Source organism: Myotis daubentonii, chromosome 16, assembly GCF_963259705.1.
Source record: "Myotis daubentonii chromosome 16, mMyoDau2.1, whole genome shotgun sequence".
NCBI lineage: Eukaryota > Metazoa > Chordata > Mammalia > Chiroptera > Vespertilionidae > Myotis > Myotis daubentonii.
The window spans coordinates 44,585,382-44,598,507 of record NC_081855.1 but is presented as its reverse complement, the minus strand read 5'-3'; the positions used below and the strand labels follow the sequence as shown (position 1 = coordinate 44,598,507).

At 48.8% G+C, this 13,126-nt stretch overlaps 1 protein-coding gene across 2 annotated transcripts; it reads right to left on the bottom strand.

The window, feature by feature from the left end:
• Positions 1 to 747: 747 nt before the first annotated feature.
• NLE1 (notchless homolog 1) lies at positions 748 to 9,072 on the bottom strand. 2 transcript variants are annotated; one of them, XM_059670523.1, is made up of 10 exons: positions 9,016 to 9,072; positions 8,732 to 8,875; positions 7,552 to 7,769; positions 6,882 to 6,961; positions 5,640 to 5,716; positions 5,404 to 5,501; positions 4,967 to 5,159; positions 4,328 to 4,463; positions 4,118 to 4,164; positions 748 to 2,155 (listed from the first exon to the last, which is right to left on the bottom strand). In XM_059670523.1, exons 1-10 carry the CDS (start codon positions 9,031 to 9,033, stop codon positions 1,949 to 1,951), a joined length of 1,218 nt encoding a protein of 405 aa, XP_059526506.1. In that variant the 5' UTR covers positions 9,034 to 9,072; the 3' UTR covers positions 748 to 1,948. The 2 variants fall into 2 exon arrangements, with proteins under 2 accessions (XP_059526506.1, XP_059526507.1); XM_059670524.1 differs by having other exon boundaries at positions 1,948 to 2,091.
• Positions 9,073 to 13,126: the final 4,054 nt, after the last annotated feature.

The window sequence follows — 13,126 nt, the reverse complement described above, 5'->3', positions numbered from 1 at the left end:
CCACTGGCCTTGTGTTCCTGTGCAAATTGGAGACATTTTATCTTGGTAACTGCAGACAGCAAAGGTGTTCGAACAGGCCTTCAGCTTCCATATCCCATACGATGCAGTGTACGGCTAATTTGCCTACAAACGTCAGGTGGTCATAATAATCTGGCCACTCAGTGTATATATACTGTATATCCCACGTTCAAAGGCTGTTAAATCGCATTATTTACCCATATCTTCAGAAAAAAATCACTTCTACTGTCGTGGTAAACAACCTGTTTCCCTATTTATAATGGTCTGGCCCTCTAGCAACTTCAGCGCGAAATTATAGCTAATTTGCCTATAAACGTCGGGTGGTCATAATAATCTGGCCACTCAGTACATATTATAGCAGAATCTAGTCCTCCTTTGTATGTAAACTTTTTAACAGAAATATCACCTCAAATTCTAATATGCTCTAAGTTTCAATATATCATTAAAAGTTGAAGAGAAAGAGAGCAGATATCATTTTGCATTTTGTCATTTTGTTTATATAAGCCAGACAGGCCTCCAATAAGCTTGGAAACTAGAAGTACCTTACATTTTGTGCTATATTTGAACTTTTAATTAATTATACTTTTGATTAAAGTTAAACATTTTTTCTTATCCTATGAAAATCAATCTTTGCTGTAGCCCACTAGTAAAAAAATGATTATCTCATTTTCTTGGTAGTTTTTCCTCTTGATTTTCAAGAACAATGTTAGATCTAGGGTTTCTTTGCTCCTTCCTGCCCATGCCCTTGCCTCTCCTCCAAACAATTTAACCCCAAGGGCACTGTGCCTCATTACACGGTGCTTCTCAGACTCAGCGACAAGCAGAATCACTTGGTGGCCTTATTAAAATGCAGATGCTGTGGCGATCATCAATAAGTCAACAAACAAGTGTGGTGAGGATGTGGAGAAAAGGGAACTCTCATGCACTGTTGGTGGGAATGTAAATTGGTTCAGCCTCTACAGAAAACAGTGTGAAGGTTCTTCAAACAACTACAAATAAAACTGCCATATGACCCAGTATTTCTACATCTGGGTTTTTATCCCAAGAAATCCAAAACACTAATTCTAAAAGATATATGCATCTCCATGCTCACTGCAGCATTAGTTACAATAGCCAAGATATGGAAACAACTTAAACATCCATTGATAGAAAACAGGTTAGAAAATGGGATACACACACACACACATACACACACACACATGGTGGAATATTACTCAGCCATAAAAAAGAATGGAATCTTGACATTTGTGACAACATGGATGGACCTAGAGGGTATTATGCTAAGTGAAATAAGTCAGAGAGAGACAAATACCATATGATTTCACTTATATGTGGGATCTAAAAAACAAAATAAATGAACAAACAAAACAAACTCAGATAGAGAACAAATTGATTTACAAAACAGTCATGGGGATGTAAAGTATAGTAACGGGAACATAGTCAATAATATTGTAATAACCACGTATGGTGTCAGGTGGGTACTAGACGTACTGAGTGGTTACCTCGTAAGGTATCTAAATGTCTAATCACAGTGCTGTACACCTGAAACGAATCTCATACTATATGCCAAATATAATTGGAAAATTAATTTAAAATTCTGATCGATAAGATCCCGAGATTCTGAATTTCTATCAAATTCCCAGATGTTACTGCTGCCACTAGTCTCTGGGCCACACTTGGAGGAAGGCCAGTGTTAAGCTCATTTCTCTCCTTAGATGTGGCATGAACTAGCATTTCAGTGCCTACTTAACGCTGCTGCTAAACATACCATCTCATTCAAACCTTGTAACAAGGCTGACGGGTCAGGTGTCTTCTTATTAAAGAGGAGGAAACAGAGGCTCAGGAAATCCAGACACTTGCCACACAACCAGCCAGTGGCAGAACCAGGTCCTTCGGAGCAACGGTGGCCTTCTCCCTCCCACCCCTCCACTCACTTGCCCGTCCTGCCGTCCCACAGCTTGACGGACTTGTCGAAGGAGGCGCTGGCGACCACGCGGGAGTCAGGGGAGAAGAGCACCTGGTTGATGAGGGCCTGGTGTCCCGTCATCCGTGCGAGGGGCTTCTTGTCCTCTGCTGGGGACCACAGGAATAAGGTGAAGTCGTCTGAGCCAGACACCAGCCTCTCTGGGCCCTGGCCCTGGGGGAGGCAGAAAGACAGTGGTAAACACGGTCTCAGACGGGAGACTGCGACCTCGGCAACAAACACGCTACTGATTACTCAACACCGGCACGGCGGCCGGGACCCAGAGCAGTGAGGCTGGGACCAGGTGCCAACTCATAGGAGATACTTCCCCCAAACCCCAGAAAGAACTTTACGAACATAGGACAATTTCTAAGATATGTAATTACATGAAAAAGCCAGGTACAGAGTGGTGTGTTAAAAAAGGGGAAGAATTAAGCGTTTGTGCTGTTTAATGATGGGCACATGTTCTGAGAAATGTGTCCTTAGGCAATTTTGCCATTGCTTGAACTTCACAGGGTGCACTTACACAGACCTAGATGGCATAGCCCACCACACACCTAGGCTATAGGGTGCAGCCTATTGCTGCCAGGCAAGGAGCCTGTACCGAAAGCGTGTCAAACTCGCAGCCCACCCACAATGAATATTTTTGCGGCCCAGTCAATATAACGGTATGTAAGAAACGTTTTAATAAAACTCTTGTGACTAAGTTTTTACAATATCCTGTTATACATAATTACTAACGAACTACAACGTTCGCTAATGAATGATTAGCCTTACGCACAGGCACACCATTTCTCTCCACTGATACTAGCAGTGAATATTTTAGCAGCCAATCGCCACGTCATTAGTCTTGGACTGACTTGTTTGGTGTGCGCAACAGGAAATATTTTGCTTTCGAAGAACAAGAAAAATAGGTTTACTTGTGTTACACTTATTAACTTGTGCAGTTATTCAGTGTCTGGTAAGTTAATGTTCAAGAAAAAATATTTAATTTTTATTAAAATATTCTATTATTTTATGTTAATAATTACTCATTTATTTCAGCCCTTTGTATTCAACATATCACTATCGAAATAAACCTACGGTCCTATGAAAATTGAAGCTTTTGTTTTTTTGTGGCCCACATCAACTTAAACCTTGTTTATTTGGAGCGTGTTAGCCTTTGAGTTTGACATGCTTGCTGTATAACATGTTACTGTACAAAACACGAGATTAACTCAAGCACAAGAGAAAATGATGCAATCAAGAGACAAGGTAAACATGAGACATATGAACGAGGCTGCTGCTGGAACATGGCATACTGTTCACGGCAGCCACATGGCCACGCAGGGAAGCCAGGTACCTGAGCCAAGGGAAGAAGATGATGATGGAGATTAGATCTTTTTTTTACTGTATTAATAACAATAATACAGTAAATACGTAAACCAGTAACAGCTGTTTATTACCACTATCAAGTACTATGTACTGTCCACACTGTACATGCTGTACTTCTATATGACTGGCAGTACAATAGGTTTGCTTACACCAGCATCACCACAAACACAAGCAATGCACGGCGAGAGGACGTGGGGACAGTGACATCACTAGGCGACAGTTTTTCAGCTTCACTATAATGTTATGGGGCCACCATTGCATATGTTATGGGACCATCGCATATGTGGTCTGTTGTTGACGGAAATGTCCTTATGCAGCACGTACTGTACACAGGGTACGTATATGCATGCACATGTATATACATGAAGTCTGGAAGGAGAAACGAGATTCTGGTAGCACTACATGCTTCTAAAAGGCACGGATGAATGTGCAACAGAGATGAGAGATTTTTCACTATCTGTCTTTTTGTGTTCTTTGAACTTCTGGTCGTGTGAATGTGTTACTTAAACTAAATAAAATAAAAAAGAGAGGCATCTTGGGAATGCAATGAATAGAGAAACAAATAAAACAAAACAAAATAAAGTGATCCCTAGCACATGAAGACCTTAGAAGTATAAACTAGGATTTTCAAGAACAACGTTCCAGAAAAAGTACTTTCTGAGGTGGGGCTAGAGGCAGAGGGGCCGAGCGTCTGCAGAGCGCTGCAGGGGCTAAGACAGACGAGCACAGAGGTGCACGTGCCAGCAGCTGGCACATACTCACCCGCACAAGGTTATACCGGCTCAGGGCCCTCTCCTTTAACTCCTGCACTGTGTCCACGTACCGGAGGGGAGAGAAGGTAAGGCGTAAGGCTGATTAGAAATCCAACATAAACAGCAAACACCCCCCGCCTAGGTTCAACTCTCACACAGTAAGCTAGAGAACTGGCTCTTTACCAAGCAGCTCTCTCCCCTCCTTCTCCCGCTCACTCACAGGACCCCTGGAGGTCTTGGGGGTTAATCGAGGCCTCAGCTGGCTCAAAGGCCCCTGTGCGCAGGGCATAGTCCGTGCTGAGGGCCATGGTATTCACCCAGTGGCCGTGGCCTTGCAGAGTCCGGCAGAGCACACCCTAGGGGAGAAGGAGACAGGTCAGGCGCACATACCACTCTCCACCCTCGGGAAACTGAACCTCCAGATTAGTCCCAGGGGACTCAAAGTCAGGACCCTCATTCACTGTGATCTTCGTCAAACTACCCTTATGGCCGCAAGTCTCTCCTCATTTGTAAAAAGAGAGCACTGGCCCAGATCAATGTTTCAATGTTTCTGAAAATATGCTTCACGGAAGGAAGTTAGTATGTCAGTGTGAAAAGGCTCTGGTCAAGTAAGGTTGGAATAAGGCAGGCTCAACAGGCTTCTCACCGCAGGAATTTCCAGAGCCTGCCTATGCTAGTGGACACTGGAACCTCCCTTATAGCGCAGCACCAACCACAGGACCCCGTGTTCCCCAAGGGTCTCCTCGACCTGGCTCTCAGAACATGCTCAGGAGACACTGGTCCATGTCCCCCCGGCACTGGCTTCCCGCGGCCTGAGATTCAGGGCCCAGACTGGCTTCCGAACCCTCCCAGCTCTTACGTCGTGAGCCCTCCAGACTTTGATGGTGCGGTCCTGCGAGGCAGAGTAGAGAAGCCCGTCTCCTCCCCACCGAAGGCAGGTGACCGACTGGGTGTGCCCGGTGAGGATGCGCTCACAGCGGCCCGAGGTCGTGTCCCAGACCCGCACGCTGCCGTCCTTGGAGCTGCTGGCCACGTAGCGGCACTCGGGGTTCCTGGGAGGGAAGGGAGATGTGACCTCACTTCTGACCTGGCAACGCCGGCCTTCCCATGGCGCCTCCCCATTCCCAATTCAAGGGTCAGGGCAATGTCTGCACAGCTGCTCGACCCCAAGATTCAGCGGCACCTGCAGGCGGCTCTCAGGCCCTATGATGAAAAGCCCTCTCTGCGTCAAGTGCGCAGGGGGAGAGCTTTGAGCCCCTTGTTCCTCATTACCCCAGCCCTGTCAGTATCACTTACACATGGAGGGGCTCCCAGCTCAGGCCCGTGATCCACTTGCTATGGCCGGCGAGGGTCCTGCCCACCTGCTTCCCTGTGTTTGGGTCCCACAGGAGAATCTGAAAGACAGAAGCTCACATAATAAGCCTCCCTAAGGTTCCCCTGCCCCACCCCCTGGAGACCCAGAACCTGACTGTGACCCACCTCCAGGAAGGCAGCCCCTGAGTCCCTGCCTAGTTACCCGGACCACCATCTACCTGGCCATTCTTGCAGCCTGAGGCCAGCTTCTTGCCGTCGGGGGACCAGGATATGCTGAGGACCCAGTGTCTGTGTCCTGAGAAAGAAGGGGCGGGGGAAAGAAGGGACATCTGTTCTTATCCCCAGTTCCTAGCAATGCCTGGCACATAGCAGGAACTCCTAAACTAGCTGCTGAATAAGTGAACGACCGAACAAAAGGAGAGATAAGGTTTCCCAGGCAGCAGGAAAATACACCCCAAGTGCCAGAAGCATGCATCTTGCTGTACAGATAACACTGCCGCTTTCCAATAATTCCTTACATGACACATGGTATAAAGTGTTTTCATATGTGTCATCCCTTGAAATTCTCACAATAGCACTAAGGTATGAGGCAAAGCAAGAATTATCACCCCCCTTTTCCAGAAGAGAAAACAGAAGCTTAAAAAGGGCGTACGCTCTCCAAACACACAAGGTCCTTGCCCAGCCAGTAAGTGGTCCCCAGACTAGCATCATCAGCACCACTTAGGTCAGTGGTTCTCAACCTCCTGGCCCTTTAAATACAGTTCCCCATGTTGTGACCCAACCATAAAATTATTTTCGTTGCTACTTCATAACTGTCATGTTGCTACCGTTATGAATCGTCATGTAAATATCTGATATGCAGGACGGTCTTAGGCGACCCCTGTGAAAGGGTCGTTCAACCGCCAAAGGGGTCTCGACCCACAGGTTGAGAACCGCTGACTTAGGTGATTCCGATGAGCATTTAAGTTTGAGAACCGCTATGGCAGAGGCTGGATTTAAGCCAGGTCCTCCTTGCTACTAGCCCGTCAGCCCCTTCCCACAACCCCTCACTTATTCTCTGGTCTAGCCCAGTGGTCGGCAAACTCATTAGTCAACAGAGCCAAATATCAACAGTACAACGATTGAAATTTCTTTTTTTGAGAGCCACATTTTTTAAACTGAAACTATATAGGTAGGTACATTGCTATTAACCTCATTAGGGTACTCCTAAGGCTTAGGAAGAGCCACCCTCAAGGGGCCAAAGAGCTGCATGTGGCTCGCGAGCCGCAGTTTGCCGACCACGGGTCTAGTCTGCTTGTTTTTACGAGGCTGGCTAGGCTCAGGGGTGCAGCCTCTGCTCAGGAACAGGTTATCACTAAATGGACACGAAGGAGCTGGAGTCTGCCTCCTCCGGAATTAAAGAGCTGGAGCGGGTCACCCGCCCCCCAGTCACACCCCTAAACGGCCAACTGCATACTGACCCTGGCATGTGAAATGCGGTGTCTCGGTGCTGAGGTCCCAGAAGCGCACAGTGGTGTCTCCGGAGCCGCTGGCCAGGTACCTGGAGAAGAGAGAGGCGGCCTGGCCTCTGCAGTGGGGCCCAGGGGCAGGGCCCACCCCGAAGCACTGCCCATTTCTGCTGCCCGTGCAACTGTCTTCTGGGACTAGAGTCTGGGACTGGGCTTCTCTCTCCTGTGAAAAGGAGAAACTGCCCCCTGGGAGGAGACCCCAACAGGTCACTTCGCTTCTCTTCCTTCCTAAAAGGAACGGCCACAGCTATAACCGGATTAAAGCTTCTCACTGTCCTCGTAGGACCATGAGACACAAAGAAACCCAGTTCCACAGATGATGAAGAATGAACCCAGAAAGGTTAAGGGACCTACCCAGGTCACGCAGCTAGAAGGGGCAGAGCTGAGCGTGCAGCTCAAAGCTCCTGAGATCAAGTCCAGGAAGGCCCCTCCCAAGGCAGGTGTCCTTGGTCTTTGTGGACCAAACCTCCCTTGGGAAACCCTACTTGGAACCTGAGCCCAGAGCGTGGGTCTATGATAGGCCGCCTGAGGCCACACTGATCATCACTTGGGGGTACCCTCCTCACCCCACCCAGAGGCTGCACCCCGACACGCCCCTCCATAACTCGGCAGCTGTCCTTACTTTCCGGTGGGGCTGAAGGCCACAGAAATGACCGCCTCGCTGTGGCCCTCCAAGGAGCTGGTGCAGCGGGTCACAGCGCGGACCTTGAAGACAGCCTGTGGCTGGTAAATGATGTCGAGGACCTTCTCAGTCTCCACCGCCTGGGACTCCAGCGTCCTCCCCAGTGAGGACACGATCTCAGCATCGTGGACATAGAAAGCCAGTGGCAGGGGATCCTCCTGGAGGGCAAGGCAGAGGGCACCGCTCCTATCAAATGCGGGCAGCGGCCCCCTTCACCAGGGAGGCTCCTCACGGAGCTGTGGGAGGTGACACTTCCTTCTTTCCAGCCACCCTGCTAGAGTTAGGCCTCCATCGTCCCCCACTGCGTTAGACCTTCTTAATCCTTGAAGAACTACTGTGTGAGGCTTACACAGCACTTTAAAATCCTTTATCTGCATCCCACAACAACTCTGGGAGGCAGGCATTCATATTCCCACTTGAAAGATGGAAAAGAAAAAAAAAACTGAGGCTCCGAGCAACTACGGAATTAGCCCAACATCCTATTGCTAGGGACTAATTCGGACTCTGTAGTGTTCTTTAAGGAGAACACTCAAGTGCAGGATTAGTATACACCATCCTGCAGTGCTTTCCAAACCACCCACCTCGCTGTATAATGTGTAAGAAGCATCCAAAAAGCTGCTGGGAAATGCAGGCTCTGCTTCACCCCCGAGTCAGGTGTAGTAAGTCTGGGGTGGGGTCCAAATCCTGCATTTTTAAGCTCCTCCCACCCCAACGGAGGGCAACACTTTGAAAACACTGGCTTGGACGGTCAAAGAGCACGGGCTTCGAGTTTGACACCTTTGGAGCCCAATTCCAAACTACCATCGACCACGTAGCATCGTGCGAGTCACAATGCCTCCGGGCTACCCTGTAAAATGGGGAGCATGAATGAGGGGGTGTGGCGATGCGCCCGATGACTTCCAGTCTCTCTCAGCAAGTGGACCGCGAAGGTCTGGTCGGCATGTAGTCGCTCTCACGCCCATGTATCTTTCTGACCCTCCCCCGGGGTGGGTGGCACCCCATGGACTCGCGCCTGGGTGCATCACCCACTGTGGGCGATGGGTGGGGGCCCCTGAGCCCCCGATCTTAGGTCTTTTGATCCCCAGCGGGCGCGCCCCGGAAGGCGCCGCCTACCGCTCACCTGGGCCAGCAGCGCGTTGCAGATGAGCTGCAGTTTGTCCGGGGTGATGTCCACGGGCACGTCGAACGGGGAGCCCAGCAGCTGCCCGCCCTCATCCTGGAACTGCACTAGCAGCCGCTGCACGTCGCGCGCCGCCGCCTCGTCCTGCGCCAACAAGCGCAGCGGGCGTCAGCCACGCGCCGGGGAGGGCAGGGTACCCCCCCTCTCCCGCTTCCCTCCCGCCTCGCGGACCCCGGGCTCCTGCGCCCCGATGCGCGCCCCCGCCCCCATCCACGCACACCCACCGCCACTGCCGCCGCCATCCTGCGTCCCCACGTGGAGGAGACAGACGCGGGAGGGAGGGAGCGCCGCCCTGTGGGCGGGTGGTGCCGCAGCTCGCGACATCGCCCTCTGGTGTTGCGGAGGGGAAGTGTCACGCCGCGCCAGGCCTAGTACCCATGACCTCCCTTGGACAGCTCGCTGCCGCCCCACTCAGTCCCTCCCAGTGCCTTGCAGAATGTAGACTTGTCTCCATAACAGGGATACCTGCCCCACTTTACAGATGGGGAAATCGAGGCTCTGAGCGGTTGATTTTCCCAAAGGTCCCAGAGAGAAAAAATGACAGAAGATTGAATAGGCTCCAGGCAGCAAGCAGCCCTGTAGGCGATGACTTACAAAGCCAGAGACTGTTGGGTTCAGGGCAGAAATTATTGTTCTTTTCTTTTTTATTTGAAAACGTGACTTTTATTGTGTTTTTATTATACATGTCTATTTAGAAAAATTAGAATATATGGATAAGAAAAAGAATGAAATAAAAATCACTATAACTTTACACACTCAGAAATAAATCACTCTTTAGAAACATTTAAGTTTATTGGGATGATATTGGCTAATAAGATCATATAAGTTTCAAAGGTACAGTATTAGAATACATCATCTGTATATTGCATTGTGTGCTCATCGCCCAAAGTTTAGTCTCCTTCTGTCACCTTCTATTTGACCTCCTTCACCCTCTTCAACCTCCCCCTTACGCCCTTTCCCTTATTATTATTTTTTAAATTGATCAAATCAATTAATAACTGATGAGTACAAAAGCAGAAAATGTCTACCGTTCTCATTACTGTAAAGCAATAACAATCATAATGCCAATGATAGCAATTGTTCTAAGTGCTTTACACATATAACCCCTAATCCTCCCAACAGCCCCTTTCTGCCCGTGTTATAGATGAGGAACTGAAGCAGAGAACGAAGAACAGGAGCACTCTTACCAGAAGCCTGGGACTTTCCTTGCCAGCTCTCCTCTCCTGGCCCCGCACACCCAGGCAGTCTCACGCTCTGTCAGTTCTGCAGGGTTAGCCTGTCTGGACTCTATTCTCTCCCTCTCCACTGCCACACTCTGCTCTGAGTCACATGGTTTCCTACACCTCTTCACTTGCCTCCCTGGTTCCACTCTTACCTCCTCCCCTGCATTCTCCACACTGCGACCAGAGTGATGACTTTAAATAAAAAATCTGGTCTGTTTCTCTCCCCTTAAAACCCTGTAGCGGCTCATATTACACGCAGGAAAAAAATTCAAACTCCTTAGAATGGTCTTATTCTAAAACTCCTTATTCAGCCTTACTTATGTCTCCAACCATTCCTCTCTCTTTAAGATCAAATCCTCCTGGGTTTTTAGCTCTTCCAAGGCATGGCCCTTCCTGTATCAGTGCTTCCGCACATGCAGTTTTCTCTGCCTGGAACTGTTATGAACTGAATTGTACACCTCCCCCGCCCCCTCCTCCCCGCCCCCGCCCCAGATTCAAATGCTAAAGCCCCGACCCCCAAGTAACTGTATTTGGAGATAGGGCCTATAAGGAGGTAATAAAGGTTAAGGGAGGTCATAAGGATGGGACCCTGACCCCAGAGGACTGGTGTCCATTTAAGAAGAGGAAGAGACACAGGAGCTCTCTCTGCACTCACACAGAGAAGAGGCTGGGTAAAGACACAGTGAGAGTGCGCTGCCTACAAGCCAGGAAGAGAAGTCTCGTCAGAAACCAGCCCTGATGGCACCTTGATCTTAGACTTTTAGCCTCCAGAATTGTGAGAAAATAAATGTCTGACGTTTAAGCCACCCGGTCTGTGATATTTTGTTATGGCAGCTACCACACACTAATATAAAAGTTTCTCATTCTTCAGGTCTTGCCTTAAATATTCATTCATTCATTCATTCATTCATTCATTTATTCAACAGGTATATTAAGCCCTTACTCTCTTCCAGGCATTGTTCTAGGAGCTCTCCGTATATTAACTCCTTTAATCATTTACTCAGGGAAGCCTTTTTAAAAAAGAGGTCATGTTTTTCTACTATATGTTTTCAAAACATCCCAATATTCCTCATATTTAAAATTGCAGATTTATGGAATTATTTTACCATTTATTCAACAAATATTATTGAGCACCTACTACACACCACACACTATTATAGGCACTTGGAATGTGCAAGTGAACAAAATAGACATAAATCCTGTCCTCATGAGTGTTCTCTGTTTTCGTGATCCTTTACAGTTCTTGGCCTATAGTAGATGCTTAAGAAGTGCTTGTGGAATAAATTACTGAATCAGGATTTGAATCTGGGATCCATCAGACCTTAAGTCACAGAACTGCAGTTCTCTGCCAATGGCAGGATCCTTTGTCATATTACTTCATGGAACAGAGAACTTGCCCCACAAAGGGACCCGGGGTTTGGGACACCATACGCTCAGGGAATTCATCCATCCATCCATTTATTTATTTATTTAGTCAGCAAACATACATTAGACAATCATGCATCACGGCTGGAACTTGTCCAAGGTCATAGCTGTGTGTTGAAGGTCACAGGGCCAGGAGCAGAATCTAGTGTGGGTAACCCACTTAAGCCTTTTCTTCAATGTCTTTCTCAGCCAGGGTCTGGTAAGTTTGAAGATACATAGGGAGGGGGGCACATTAGTGGTAAGTGAAGCAAAGCATCAGCATGAAGACACCATTCGTTCATCTATTTATTCAGGAAACACACACTGGACATTGACTCTGCTCAGCCCTGCACCAGGGGAAGTCAAACTGCATGAGATGCTATTCTTCCCTCCAAGAGGGAGCTCACAGCCCAGGCTTGGAGACACTGAAAGGCCAGAGTTCTGAGTCCAAGTGGGGACAACCTCATAAATTTGCCGCAGGAACCCTCAGTTGGATGGGGAGAAACAATTCCTGCTCCATCCCCCAGGGGAGACCTTCTTTAGTGGTGAAAACATAGTTCCCATCTCAGGAAGATTCCTTTCTGATGAGGAAGAGGAGATACAGTCGGATAGGGGGTACAGTCCTTGGTCTCTGGGAATTCCCAGGCCGACCCAGCTCTTGCCATAGGGGAAGATCGCAGTCTGATGGGGGATATACAGAGTCCATCCTCAGGGAGTTCCCAGTCAGACAGGCGAGGCAGGCTGAGTATATTCACTCACAACAAAAGAGGAGGAACATGGGAACACTTGCAGATCAAAACAGAACCCAAAGAGGCTAAAAGGAGGAGGGTGTTACGGACATCTGCAATAGTGTCAACAATAAAAAACAGAGCCCACTTACTTTTTTATTGTATTTACTAGAGGCCCGGTGCACAAAATTTGTGCACTGGGTGTGTGTGTGGGGGTCCCTCAGCTTGGCTGGCGCCCTCTCACAGTCCAAGAGCCCTTGGGGGATGTCCGACTGCCAGCTTAGGCCCGCTCCTTAGCGCTGCCATGGAGGCAGGAGAGGCTCCCACTACTACCACCACCACGCTGGCCAACCATGAGCCCGGCTTCCGGCTGAGCAGTGGTCCCCCTGTGGGAGCGCATTGACCACCAGGGAGCAGCTCCTGCGTTGAGCATCTGCCCCCTGGTGGTCAGTGTGTGTCATAGCGACTGGTCCTTCCGCCGTTCGGTCAATTTGCATATTAGCCTTTTATTATATAGGAGGATTGGGATGACATTGGTTAATATAATGATACAGGTTTCAGGTATGCAATTCTACACTACATCATCTGTGTATATTGTATTGTGTGTTTGCCACCCCAAGTCAAGTCTCCTGCCATCACCAATTATCTCCTCTTTACCTTCTTCTACCTCCCCCACCTCCCCCACCCTCAAAACCCACTTACATTCAAGAGAGTGAACAAGCCTGCTGGTCTTTCTGTAAAGCAAGGGCATTTTCAACAAGTGAATGCCAGAGGGTAGGAAAGTTGTGGACAAGCGGAACAGGGGAAGGAACTTTCCTGCCTTTTCTTCCCTCCTCCCTCCAGAGGGCATTTCTGGAAGCCTCCAGTTCCTCCGGGACCTGGGCAGCTGCCCTGTGCTTCCACGTCTGTCAGCCCCTCAGCTGTCACTCTGCTCCCAAAATAGCTGTGGTTGGGGGAGGGAGGAGAGGTTGTTGATTTGG